At 36.2% G+C, this 14616-nt stretch overlaps 2 protein-coding genes across 3 annotated transcripts; one reads left to right on the top strand and one right to left on the bottom strand.

Annotated features, from left to right (window-relative positions):
- Nucleotides 1-35: 35 nt before the first annotated feature.
- On the bottom strand, nucleotides 36-12191 carry LOC113732697 (serine/threonine-protein kinase EDR1). Of its 2 annotated transcripts, XM_027258629.2 has the most exons (13): nucleotides 11575-12191; nucleotides 9681-10094; nucleotides 9404-9507; nucleotides 6086-7212; nucleotides 5927-5967; nucleotides 4795-4863; nucleotides 4090-4190; nucleotides 3010-3088; nucleotides 2821-2919; nucleotides 2239-2307; nucleotides 2094-2143; nucleotides 630-806; nucleotides 36-524 (listed from the first exon to the last, which is right to left on the bottom strand). In XM_027258629.2, exons 1-13 carry the CDS (start codon nucleotides 12073-12075, stop codon nucleotides 389-391), a joined length of 2967 nt encoding a protein of 988 aa, XP_027114430.1. In that variant the 5' UTR covers nucleotides 12076-12191; the 3' UTR covers nucleotides 36-388. The 2 variants fall into 2 exon arrangements, with proteins under 2 accessions (XP_027114430.1, XP_071936826.1); XM_072080725.1 differs by lacking the exon at nucleotides 36-524 and having other exon boundaries at nucleotides 678-806; nucleotides 2094-2139.
- Nucleotides 12192-12762: 571 nt separating this feature from the next.
- On the top strand, nucleotides 12763-13371 carry LOC113729318 (beta-amyrin 6-beta-monooxygenase-like). Its single transcript, XM_027253627.1, has one exon. It carries the CDS (start codon nucleotides 12763-12765, stop codon nucleotides 13369-13371), a length of 609 nt encoding a protein of 202 aa, XP_027109428.1.
- The last annotated feature ends 1245 nt before the right edge of the window (nucleotides 13372-14616 follow it).

Here is a 14616-nt window from a genome sequence, read left to right as displayed (position 1 = left end):
CTTAAAATGATTTTTTTTTTTTTTGCGCCGAGCAATGATAACATGGTAGCTTTTCAATATTTTTAATGAGACCAACAAGAAATATTACAAGACATCAAGCTATACATTTTAAGCATTGGGATCACATATGCACAAGCCACTGTACAAGAAGAGCCACAGCAAGTTTTGAGCTGCAGAAACAATACACACACATTAACTTTTGCTTTTGACCTTAAAACTGCATTCGCAAATTTGAGTTCTGACTCCCAACTCAAACAGCAAATCCCCAGCTTTTGTTTCCATCAGGGAAGCGACTCCAAAACTTTATCACTTTCTCTGAATAGTTCATGTTCGTCATCCTGTGCAAACACAACAATATTTTTTCACAGTTGAGGATCTGAGATGTGTCTTAAGGCGTGGAATTCACCGAGATCTCCTGAGGCATGGGTTGGCTTGGCTGATCTATGTGCGAAGGGATGACAAGCCGCTGCAATGGTTTCAATGCCACTGTGAGTTGACTAAATGAAGGGCGCAGATTTGGGTCCCTGGTAAAAGAAAATGGCATAGAACAGGCAAGACTGATTAGTTGAGGAAAAACTGACAAAATGAAAGAGAAAAATGCATCGCTGTAGTCATATTGTGCAACTTACGTTTGCCAACATTCCCAAATTATTCTAGCTACTAATGGATCAACTTCCTTTGGTATATCAAGACGGCGATTTTGAAAGCCTACAGCACCCACAACCTGCATTGGATTCATCCCATTCCAAGGTAGTCTGAGGGTTGCTAATTCCCACAAAATGATGCCAAAACTATAAACATCACACCTGCACAGAAATCCACAAACCTCTTAGTGCAAAGCTCCCTGCCCTAAATACCAAAAAGCACAAAAGACACTGGATAAAGCTCCCTGATTAACCCATATCCATTTTGTGCCCTGTGTTGGAGATGGTAATATCCAAAATTTCAAAGAATGGTGCTAAACTGCTAAAGCAATGTCTGTTCAAATTTCTTGCAGTTTCATCAACCTTTATTCAAGAATGAAAAGGGCAAAAAAAAAAAAAAAGGATTTGTGATGACCCTTGTTTACATTTAAGTAATGAATACAAACAATTATTGCCAGAAACTAGAAACCACCAGTGTCACTTCATACATCATAATCAGGACAAATGCGACTTTGCACTTCTAATGCTTTTACCAATTTCCAGTTTGCACCTGGAACTTCTATATGGGCATAATGCACTCTAAAGTTATCAAAATTTCCAAATAATCCTGCCAATTACTTATAATGTTAAATTTAAAATATACGCAAACACATCATGTGTGTGTCCCAAAATTGTTGACTACATATGTTCAAAACATGATATGGTCACTTTATGAAGCATGATGTACAAACACATAAGCAATTGGGCTAATTTGGGACAATTTAGAAAGACTAAGGTAAAAAATGTCCACAACAAGAGTTTGGGAGTCAAGGTTGAAAAAATGAAATGTAAGGGAAAATCGGTTTCGCAACTGATTATGGACTCAATTTCTTGCATCAGCCATCAGTTGCACGGCTCAATCACATGTTCGCCCCTTTAGACTATTGCTTTGACTTTTATGGAGCCCCTAGCCAACAGCCATACTCCAATTCTCAGGAACAAGGAGAATTGGAGTATGGCACCCGCCTAGGGCTTCTGGAAAAGTATTTTTGTGCAGAGTTACTAAAAGACAATTGTGACTAGGTTCTTGTTATAATGAGTTTAGATATAGAATCTGGTAGTATTTCTAAGTTTTTAAACTCTCTCGGTAAATAATACTTTGAAAAAAAAAAAAAACTCTCCTTGTAATAACACTTGATATATCTTAGATAAAATGATTTAGTTTGCTTTAAAAACTTGGTCAACCTACCACACAAAAATGAGCAAGCAGACAAAAATAGCCTACTTATAATATCCCGAGGGCGCAAGGACTTGCTAGGTTCAATTTAGCAATACACGAGACATAAGCATATTTCAAGTAAAGAAGAAGTTGTAAACAAATTTTAGGAAAGAAAAGATGAACATGAGCTCCAAACACATCGTGTGCTGCACAATGGACATTTTTAGGATCAGATTATAATGCCAACTCACTTCTCATTAGAAGGCTCATTTCGGAGTACTTCTGGTGCCATCCACTCTGGCTACAGGGTAAAAGTTATTTTCATAAGAAACAAAAGAACAAAGCAACTAAAGATTGAAATCTAATCTACTAAAGCTTGAAAGTGGTCATCCTTACTGTCCCAGCTGTCGACTTCGATGACAAAAATGTATTGTGCTTCAAACGTGACAACCCAAAATCACATACCTGCATGATAGACGTTATATACATGGAAATAAACAAAAGATAAGCATAAAGAAAGAGCTACAACTTGGAAGACAAGATGATTCTTGATTAGTTAATGAGAGAGCATTATGCAACCATCGAAAGGCGGGGGCAAAAAAAAGAAAAGAAAAGAAAACAGCAATAACAATTTTCAGTCATATAGATGATTCCACCCCATTATACACGGAAGCTAACAGGTCTAGCTAACAAATGAACCATTGGTCTCCTTTCATCACTAGTTTTAAGTGCTGCTTCATTGAAAGCAAGAAATATCAATTTGACATCCAGACAACCCCCATTAGGAGCACTTTTTCTCAATTAAGTCATCCTCTCACAATAGTTCAAAAGGCATGACTCACAAAAGCAGCCACGAGGATTACAAAAGAATAAATGATACTACAATTTTAGTTTGTGGACACCATAGAATGAGGCTACTGTTGAGCTGACTCGAGTTGTGCTGAATTCAGAAAAAAAAAATCTCAACAGTGTACATACCTTCACATTCCAATTATTATCAACCAACAAATTTGGTGACTTCAGATCACGGTGGACGATTGTAGGTATGCTAGTATGTAAGCAATTCATGCCCTTTGCCTGAAAAACAGAACCTCAAATGCAGTTTATAAGCAAAAGAAAAGTAGGAAATCAGCCAAAACAACTATCAACTATTTCATTATGCCATACCACATCTAAAGCCATTTTAATTCTTCGCTTTTCATCAATTTGACACTGTGGGCGATGAATAATCCGATATAAGCTTCCTCTGGAAAATAAAAGAATTAATGAATGAACTGAACTCACAAAATCTAGAAAGGAATGTTGAGGATAAAGACACAGTGATAACAACAATCAGCTTCTGACATCTGACAGCAGTACCAAGGGGCAGGGGACAATATTCATCTTAAGCTATCTCCTACGAGCAATAAACTCCCAAGTGACACAATGAATAGCTCACATATAAATTCTATTAACACTTCCTGAGCACTATAGATGAGTGCAGTTACCACTTAAACTATTGACCAGCACTTCTACTTTTAGGCAGTTATCATAATTTTATCACCATTGGCAAAACATATTACAACTGCAGCATAATCACTGTAATTCTTATAAAAAATGCAAAGCTTTGAGTTCACAATTTTGATGGGGGGACAGCTACCAGCATTTTGAGAACTGATACTTAAAAAACTGCCTTGTCTTTTGAGTCTGGTATAATTACTGCAATTCTTAAATAATGCAAAGTTTTGAGTTCACAATTTTGTGGGGACATAACCACCAGCATTTTGAGAACTGACACTTGGAAAATTGTCTTGTCGTAATAGCCTTGACATGTTTCTTTACATTTTGTTTTTGGTCCATCCTTTTTACATCTTTTGATAGCAAGAACCAACAGAGACAGTTACTATAGATACGTAAACTTCAATACTAAGGAGCAACCACTATGAATTGACAATATCTGATGCATCAAATCATCTCAAAAGAACCAACTCTTAAAATATGTAAGTCTCCATGAAAAACTAACGATAGAAGAAAACAGGGAAGCTACTTCACATGAAGCAGATTCCAGGATAATTTACAAAAAGTAAAGCATAAACCATAGCTTGTCTTTTAATGGGATGAATTGCCAGTAATTCAGCAAAACCAAATGCAACATGATATGCTATCTTGCAAAAGAGTAGCACCACCTTAATAGGTACCTTTGCACATAAATGCTAACTATAGATAATAGAACAGGGGAAAATTAAGAAAAGAAGGTAGCAAACGTACCGTGGTAAAAACTCCGTGACAATAGAGAGATTCGGAGGCCGAGTTACAGCACCCATAAAAAGAACTACATTTGGATGGCGTAACCTTTGCATTATGCGCACCTGCATGCACGAATAAGCGTTGCTCATCCCTTGTGAACCGATTTATTGTAAAATGGAGATTTATATCAATCTCTGTTTACTCTTACCAAGAAATTGAAAGGAGAACAAGGTAAATAAACATTGAGAAAATCTAAAAAACAGCATGACCTCATGTGAATAAAAACGGCTGTCTTTTAGTTTGTATTGTAACCACACATATCATATGTCAATGTACACTAATAAAGGTTATAGTATTTCACTCAACAAGTGGAGGACTTTAAGTTAATTCCTCACAAATAAATTTCAACTTCAGCATCAAAATTCATTGTTGCACCCAGCGCTTCAAAACCCGCACTCACATTTTTTTTTATTTCCATTTTTAACACTTCACCTTATGTTATCGGCTTAACTAAGAATAGTTCACAATGCTTGCTATAATAATGATGCTATAATCTCTGATTTCTGTAAAATTCTGCTCTCTTGTATACCAAATATTTTTGGCCAAATAAACAGAACAAGAATAATGTACTTTATTATGCGCATAAAGGCACATAGATTAACACAAATGACATCACAGTTACCAGTCAAATGAAGAAGAAAGATGCTTCTAAGAAATAGTTCTTACTTCTCTCCTAAACTCAGCCAAAGCAGCACCCGAGAAATCTTGGTCAAGGAACTTTTTCACAGCAACTTCCTGATCCAGACAATTCACCAGACAAGTCATTAGAGCCAATGACATGCTTTCTTGCAGGAAAAATGAACAGCTATATCAAGTTCAATATCACACAAGACTGTCCTCCAGAAAGAGGATTAAAGTCCCAATAAAAACAGATGCAAACATATCTCATCTTCAAGAGTTTCAAAAAGTTAGTGATGAATTAACAAATGACTGCCGAGTTGATACTCACCAAGGAGGAGGAGGAGGAGGAGGAGGAGAAAAGAGGGGCAGGGGGTTGCAATCCATGCTATGACATATAATCAATATAAAGATTTTTGAGCATAACATCAGAAAGATGTAATCCCCTTTCCGCCAAGCAGTATAAATGGTCCCTTCATTATACTTTCAAGTTTTAACTACAGTAGTGATCTTGGGTCAAGAAATAAGCAATTTAATATCAGATAAAGCCATCTATAATTAAGTTGATCAAAAAAGTGACTGAGACAAATTCTAGTACTGACACTTGAGCTTAGCAGCAAAGCAAATTTGTGTACTTGTCCCTTCATTCACCCATTAGCCTATACCGGCTTCTTTTACGGTTGCCTGATATTAATTCATTTGAATAGGGTATCAGCTAGTTTAAAAATTTAAGTCGACAATAAGTAACATTAAAGGATGGCTCCTTCCTCAGTTTTCATAACGATAGCAAGCTGGAAAAACTGTTCAAGAATGCCTTGGAGCCCAGAACTACTTCCAAATCCAGTTGCAAACAAGCAGAAAGCTCTATAGGTTCCTTTAAAAGTGAACTACTTGCTGAATTAAACCTTAGTGGAATTTTAGAAGTATCCACTTTACGAAGAACTTGTTGGTAAAAAGATTAGGAATTATTCCAAAGAACCTTTACTTAATATTCCTAAGAATGAAATAAAAAAGAAAAAAAAAAGAAAGAAAACATCACAAAATTAGGCATCTGGATCACCAGTAACTTTCAATTAAAAGTTTCACAAGGAGAATCTCATAAGAGACAAACTTCTACTTCTCAGATATCAAGTATGAAAGTAGCAGAACAACTATATTAAGCATGAAAAAAATGACTTACGGTGCCATTCAAATCAGCATGATATACTTCACCATAGGAACCTGTATATAAGGTGGATAATTAAGTATCAGAAAGTTACGACAAGCAATTATATGTCAATGCTAACTCTAATGGGTCGGAGAACCTTAAAAAGTAAAGCAGGCAGTTCCATGTATATACCTAGTCCAATCCTTTCACCAATAACTAGATCTTCCCATGGAATTTCACATTCACTGACATCATCAATTACAGGATCAAGTTGAGGAACAGCTGGATTAACAGAAGAGCTTGGATATGCTTGATCCTTGAATCTTAAATCAGTCAATGTAAAACCATCTTGCTGATTGTTTCTCTGGTCATGCATCCCACTAGCATCCTTCCCATACTCTTTTGTAATATTTGATTGGCCATTCTGAAGCATTCCACCACCACTTTGATAAGTTTTTTTCTGATCAATGCCCTGGTCATCCTGTAGAGACAACCGATTGAATTGCACCTCAGCTATTGCCAAATTATTAACAGCATACATGTTTGCATCATCCTCTCTGTAGGCATCATCAGACTTTCTAGCTACGACTGGAGGAGTGAAGCTTGTAGAAGGAGTTGACAACATACTGCATTCACCAGCTGTGCGATTGCTCTTTGAGAAGAGGCTCTCAACAAAGTCATATTCATTTTTCTTGGAAGCCTCATTATATATCTGGTTACTTTTTTGTGCCAAAGGTACTGGAGGTCGGCCACTAAGAAGGTTACCTTTTGGCCGTGGTATTTCATTAAAGTTTTTCCTACCATAGTCCCCTTGCAACGAAGCCTTACCGGATCCTTTTATTTGGAATGGATTAAGATCAGCAAAAAGATTTTTTGGGTCTTCAGTACTGCTCTGATTATATGGAACCAGATTCACATTCATTCTTGCACCATCACCAGCTGCATTGGGCCCACGACCACCTTTGTACAAAGAAGTCCCAATAGCCAAGGATGGGATATGATCCATCTGGTTGGAAGCTGGTGCCCTTTTGTTCAATCCAGAAGAGCTAACACTGCTACTGGTTCTTCCATTCTGAGGAGAAGGCAATGAATCTGTCTTTTCGGAATCTTTTTGTGAAGAGAAACTATTTTCCTCTGCAGAACTCTGTCCAGATAATAAATATGGATTTGATTGAGCAGCTCCAGTATCACTGGTTGCCTGAAAAGTGGGAAGTTTGCCTAATTTCGGAGGATATGACTTGAAAGATCCATCTTTTGCACTCAAAACATCAGCAGGGATGAGTGCCCCAGGTTCACCCATGAGATCAACTAAGAACTCACTGCAGGTAAAGAGATTAATTTAGGAGCTTAAATTTGGAGAGCAAATGTATAAAAGCATTAATCAACTAGAACCATATATAGGATTATACACTTGCAAGAGTACCAAACGTTGACTGTTCTATAAAACAACTATAGAGTATTCTTCAACATTTCAGCTATAATTAGAGACCAAAATTCCATTATCATTCATTATGAATTCGTCCTAGTAAATCTTCAAACTCACCCCAACCCAAAAAAAAATGATGGAGCACTTGTTGATCATTCAATACCTTAAATGTGAAAGGATTAGAAGAAACCAGGAGGAGGAAATTAATCATTTAGAAAGCATTAATAACCACGCAAATAGATAGGGTAAGCTCCAAAGAATAGTTTTTCTGATGGGTTTGCTTCTTTTATTTATGATATTTATAAGGTTATGAGTTAGTGCTATAAACAAGCAGAGATAAGAAGCAAAAATGTACTGTTTCAGTCAAAAACCAAGTCTTCAAGTTTAATGAAGATGCTATAGGATGTAATGCTTTACAAAAGAAAGCAAACAAAGGTAGCTCAACAAGAATAACCAAAAAAATACCACTGGACAAGAAAAAGTAAAAGAACTGAAAGCCAAAAATAACTTAAAAAAGTACTGCTAATCTAAAATGGTGTCAACTGATACAATTAATCGAGTACTGCAATACACGCGTTAGTTTACTGGAAAGAACTATTTATCTCTCAATGAGGCATGAATCTTCACATTCATGTAAATGAAATGGTAAAACAAGGGGAACAAACGTAGAATAGACATCCTACAAATTTTCTTTATCCACACAGAATCCATAAATTTCATCACATTCTTTCACCAGGCAGCAATTAACTTTAGTCTTTTGTGCACGTGTTGAACTATACATGTCAGTGTTTTCCAAGAACTTTACCCCAGCAATACGATTGAAACCATCAAGATATAAAGGGAACTAGATAAAAACACAAACCTCAACCTTCTCAGTTTAAAATACAGAGTACAATACTGATATTAGAAGATTGAATCATGTATCCTCCATTTTTGTTCAGTGTCCTTATCTAATTATTTTACAATGTCAAACGGTTTCCATTGTGCTGAGCATTGATACAATCTTCATGAAATCATAGAATTTTAAAGTTGGGCCTACAACCTTCAAGTTGGTATAAACTAATTATGATAATGAACATAATCAGTTCAAAAATTCGCTCTTGCTACTTAATGTCCCAGTTGGTACCCACAGGCAGGATCTATACACAATCAGGAAAAGTCCTCAAAAGACTAGTATTAATTCTCTTCCACTGGCGTCCACATAATAGAAATCTTTGGGCTGTTGTGCTCATTTTTGAATTGTAAGATGCGACTCAGACATCAATGATACTGATGCAAAAATCCCTGCAAATCGGACATCTAAACAAACCAATTTCTGAGTGCATTCAAAGACTTAAGGACACAAGAACAATACCAAAACCCTTGTTTCAAGAAATTCAGTCCAGAAACGGTTGAGCAGCAGTCCCTTTTCCAGCACTACTTGTGACTCAATCCTTTGCAATTTATTTTCGATCAACATCCTTGGACTTAACAACTCAAAATACAGAAAGACTACTTGTTTCCAATTATATGCAGCCTTCAAGGGATTATGCACATTTAAGTGACATACAAGAACTTGACATCAATCTTGCTGCCTCTAACAAGTTACATCAAAAGCATCCTCATCCTAATCCCTATTGACCAATATATAATTGGTAGAGAGGAACTAAGCAACTTCCACAACCAGGTTAAATATAGTTCAGTAGTTCATCTTGACTCCTATTTCAGCAAAACAGCTGTACGCAACACGACACATACATGAAAAAGGTTCAGCCAGTTTTATCAACTATCCAACAAAATCCACAATATACAACCGCATTACCAAGAACTAGGAAATCTGCCATCTCTAGCACACACGCAGACTAAGGAAATAAACAATTGAAGGTACTGTCATCCAATCTTTTAAAAACACAATGTACGATCAATAACTCAAAGGTGCATGCCATAACCTTCAAAGTTACTAAGCTAGAAAGCTGAGAAATAAGAACGAATACCCCAAATTCAGAAACATATGAGCAAATCATACAGCTATAAAGTTCTGAGATAAGTGGTCAATTTAAAAGTACATGAAGAGTAAAAAGGAAAAGGAAAGGCACAAATTTTACCTTCCGTCTGAAAACTTTACAAAGTTCACAACATCAACCTCATTTCCAGTGTATTTACTCCAATTCGCCAATTTACAAGGTATACCAACATTGTCAGCCAATACCTGCATTCCAGCAAAAACAAATAAAAAAATCAATACAAAACCGAAAAAGGTAAGACATGAATTAAAGTTTTTACAGCATTTTCTAATAAAATTTGGTGAAGTACAGAAACAACACTAGATATATAGCAAGCAAAGGACACAATTAAGTTCAAAAGAAATATATTAGCCCCAACCTTAAAAAGCAGCGATCGATGACGTAAAAGCCCAAGTCTTAATGACCCAAGAGGTCGCACAACTGTGTGGAGAGATGTCCTTAACTCTGTGCTTCTTTCCAGCCATTTTGCCATTATGACATTTGCATCCTTCACTGGTCCACCCATTTGGTCTGCAACAAGTTCAGCAAGTCTCTGTACTTGAAGACCAATCTCAGTCGTTGCTACTATACACCGTGCAATCTCCACCAACTCTCTCAAAGCAGGATCAATAGATTTGTTGACTATTACTACTTCAAAATCAGAGCCACCAGGATTTGTCTCAAGATCAGTAAGAGATGGCATTTTTCCTTTGCTTGCTGGATCTATGGAGAGACTGAAGACATCATAGAAGCCTTCAACCACCTTTTCCTCATAGTCAAGTCCACTATCTTCCTGACAAATCAAAGATAAATGCTAAATAAGTATTTTATTACTTTGAACAGGAAAATTTCCATTCTCATTACTTTATATCCATTATTCTATTTCCTAATAGTTTGGCATAACGCAAAATGCCTCAAAAGTATTTGTCGCATATGAATTTTAAAAGCTGAAATCCACAAACCAAAACACGTCTAATACAGCACTCAATGGCGCAAGTAAAGCCTGTAAGGCAAATGAACCAACAACTCTCTTCTCAAATCAGTAGAGTGCGCCAATACAATAATGGTCTGGCAATTAAAATTTCCAACAATTCTCAGTATCGTGCATTGGATGAATAAATGCATCACTAACCCCAAGACCAAAATCTGTGCAGAGTGGCTGCAAAACTTGCACATCAGAAACAATTATCCTTCATTTTAACTCTTACTGCAGACAGATTCTTACTGCTCTAGATTAGATATAACTGAAAATCTCAAATGTGCCACGATTAAGTGTGCAGGTTAGTCATTAGTCCTAAGTGACAAGAAGAATATTGTCAAACTGCATAAGCAAAGAACACTTCAATATCGAAAGGCTCATGGAAAAGGAAAGGATACTTCCCTGTTATTTGAGTTTGAAATAGACAATGCCAATTTCCTTGTTATGTGAGTATGATTCAATGTTTCTAACCTGAATTATATTACTGCTCTACCACAGAGAAGGTTCACCAATAAAGGAAACTATTTCAATCTCTTGCCGAAAAAAGCTCTCCTTGTCATTGTAAGGGATTCTAGAACTGAACAATTAGCAATGACCAGTATTCAAGCTCAATGATAAGTTGCTAGATGCATATAGTTGCTAAAGAAAAACATTGCACAGCTACACAGAGCCACCACTCAAAACCAGGTCAAGCTTTCATTCAACAGTCTCCCTGATTTTAATCAGAAAAAGTAGAAAAATCAAATTCTCTCATTCACTAACCTTTGATTTGCCAACACATCTTCATAACAATAGTCTGCACTCAGAAAGAGTAAAAGAATTCTTGCATTAATTTGCACTAATTTACACTACCAACATAAGCAAATATAGATGTCTGTACAACACCCAAAATGGCTAAATCAAGCATGTCAAGCACTTCCTAATTATGCCTAATATTCTTTCTCACTCAACTCTCCCATTTTCTCGGCCATTTTGGTCTCTAATTTTTGTAACTTCACATAGCTATGAACTCAGCAAATATAGTAAGAAAGAAATCTAAAGAGTTAACAACATCACTGAATAAAGAAGCAGAATAAAATCTGCAGAATAAGGGCATTTTTTAATCCAGCTTCGACATTTACATGAAATTAATCAAATTTACCACCTTATTCAGATTCGACTTAAAATAACAAAATTTTCCAATTCAGAAGAATGCAGTAGCCTAACTGAATTTTGGAGTAGAATTTTTTCAGGAAAAAACAAAAAGAAAGCTTTAGACAAAATTAAAGCAAATTCGACAAGGACAAAAGCTCACCCAAAACCGTCTGGACAACAAGTCCGCAGCAGCATCATCCCTGTGGCCCACAGAGTCGCCACCTTGGCCTCCTCCGAGAAAACTCTGATGATGATGATGATCAGTATTCCCATCGATAGTACCAGACTCCTGCGCCAAAGAGGCCGAGACGCTCATTGCCATGGCTAGCTGCATCTCAAATTCCTCCTCCGAATCAAAATAATCCTTCTTCTGCTGCTGCTGCTGCCTATCCGCCACAGCTGTAGCCTCCGGAGAAGTGGCAGGAGCAGCAGAAGTCGGCGAAGTTGTAGTAGGAGAAGCAGCGGTAGCAGTAGTGGGAACACACGCCGGAGCGTTGCCGAAGTTGGAAGGCCGGTGATCGGAGACACCACATGACGCTGACGTTGACGCCGGCGCCGACGATGATGACGTGGACGAAGAAGTAGAAGATGTTGATGAAGAAGATGGAGTTTCGTTGGATCGATTAGGGTGGTGATGAAGCTTTTTCAAGAGGTGCTTCATTTCTTTCCTCCTCTTCTTCCCTCTTTCTTTCGGTCTTCGTACTTTCTCTCTCTAAATTTATACACAAACAGTCCATATGGATAGAAGAAGACGAGTGTCTAACTTCACTAAGTCCTACTACGCGGGTATGGGTTAACGGTTGCGGATATTTATTTTTAGAAACATAACCAATTTTATTTCGGGCAAATTATCCAATTGGCCCTTGAACTCTTTGTCTAAGTAAAAATAAGCATCTCATCTATTTTTTGTTGACTTTAAACCCTCAAACTTGTAAAATTGGGCACCCGTGACCCTTTTAGCCAGTTTCTCCGGTTTTGCAACCGGAAGGTCAATTTACACGAATGTCAGTGTGCTTTTTCAAAGGGTATTTTTGTCCGCATTTTCTAAGTAAAAAGGGGCAACTTCTCCTTCTTCCCTTCATCTAACCTAACCCAACCGCTAACTTATTCAACAAATGAATTGCAAAGGGAAGAGAGAGAAGTCTGCAAAGAAACAAAAAAAGGGAAGAAGGTAAAATCTTTGTGAAGGGAAGGAAAAAATAGGAAGCAGAGGGCTGCGATATTTGCGCATTTTTTTCTTAGTTATTGTAACAGATACAAACTTTCACCAGGTAAACTCGGGTTCCCAATCATTGGAGAGACACTCCAAATTTTCTCAAGTGGCCCAGAAAAATTTTTTCGTACAAGAATGGAAAAATACTCAGAAGAAGTATTCACAACTTCACTGTTCGAAGAAAAAGTGGCTGTAGTTTGTGGTCCAGCAAGGAACAAGTTTATGCTCTACACTGCAAACGATCGTCTTGCTCCTTGGGTTCCTTCTGCAGCTCTAAAGTTATTCAATTGGTTGGATTCACCTGGTCTATCAGTCAAAGAAGTAATTTCAAAATGTCGCAATTTTCTTTACAGTGAAATCCTGAAGCCTGAATCTTTGAGACAGTACATCTCCATCATGGATTCCTTGGCCAAGGAACAAATGAAAACTTACTGGGATGCTTCCCAAATGGTAAAGGTTTATCCTCTTACCCAGAAATATACACTTTCATTGGCCTGCAAATTGCTACTTGGTGCTGAAGATGCTCACCAAGTTGAAAGAATATCTGAATTTTTCCATCTCACATTGCAAGCCTTATTCTCATTGCCTATCAATCTGCCTGGCACCACATATAATTGTGCTTTGAAAGGGCTAGAAAATCTCAAGCAGCACTTCCCGGTTGCAAAACCGGAGAAACTGACTAAAAGGGTCACGGCTGCCCAATTTTACAAATTCAAAGGCTTAAAGTCAACAAAAAATAGATGAGGGGCTTATTTTTATTTAGACAAAGAGTTCAAGGGCTAATTGGATAATTTGTCCTTTTATTTCTCACATTTTACAAAAATAATTTTCGCTCATGCTATAATTGCGAACCAAATTCATGATATTTAAAAGGGTTAAAAACAAAAAAAATCCCTGCGATATACTTAATACACAAAAAAGTCCTTCATGATTTCAAAATATACAAAACAACACCTCATATTTTGAATTAAATTATAAACTAGCAGAATTCGTTTAAACTTAACGGAATTCGGTAAACTTAACAGTTGAGACCGTCATTTTCATTAAATTTAACGAATTCTGTTAGTTTACAATTTAATTTAAAATATGAGGTGTCGTTTTATATATTTTGAAATCACGAGGGGTTTTTTTTATGTATTAGATATATCACATGAAGTTTTTTTGTTTTTAACCCTATTTAAAATATTGAAACTACTATATCTTTAAAATCAACTTTCAATCCGAATCCAATCACCCAATAACCTGATTACAAAATTTGGGAATATAATTGATAGATCACTTGGTAAACTCAACATAATTCTTAAGGAAATAAAAACCCAACAAGAAAAAATAAAAAATTATAACATAAAAAGGAAGGATTAATTTTTCATATATTGTTATTGTATGCACTGACGTACCTAGTTATCTACTGCATCATATTAATTTAAAATTAAACACCAAAATTTATATGTATGATATACATCTAGACTCGCAAAATGTATATACTAACGGTGCATGAAATGATTGATCCAAAAAATAAACTCATTATTCCAAGACAAAGAACGTCCTTTTTATGTTATAATTTTTAAAATTATATATATATATATCCTTTCATGATACTACAAAAAGTTTATGATATGTATGTACATGGATAATTTTAGAAACCTCCCTTAACGTTTGTGACAATTTTATTTAGCCCCCTGAACTTTAAAAATATTGATTGCCTCCATTATTTTTAACTTTTTGTAACATTGGTAGCACATTTCAAAATATATTATCCAAAAACTTATTTGTGGATAGAGAGTATATTTTCATTCCAATATTTTCTTGTGAACCATTTTGTTTACATAACAAATATAGTTAATCTCTTAACTTTTGAACACTTGGCCGATGTGATTTTTTAATTAGGAATTATAAAGTGGTTAACAAAGTTGAAACACATATTCTTAATTTTCGTGCCATTATTCTACACAAGGAATTTGATAAAATTTTGAAATTCTAAAAATTTGC

The sequence above is a fragment of the Coffea arabica genome, chromosome 2e (assembly GCF_036785885.1).
Source record: "Coffea arabica cultivar ET-39 chromosome 2e, Coffea Arabica ET-39 HiFi, whole genome shotgun sequence".
In the NCBI taxonomy this organism is placed as follows: Eukaryota; Viridiplantae; Streptophyta; class Magnoliopsida; order Gentianales; family Rubiaceae; genus Coffea; species Coffea arabica.
This window is presented reverse-complemented; position numbering and strand designations above follow the sequence as displayed.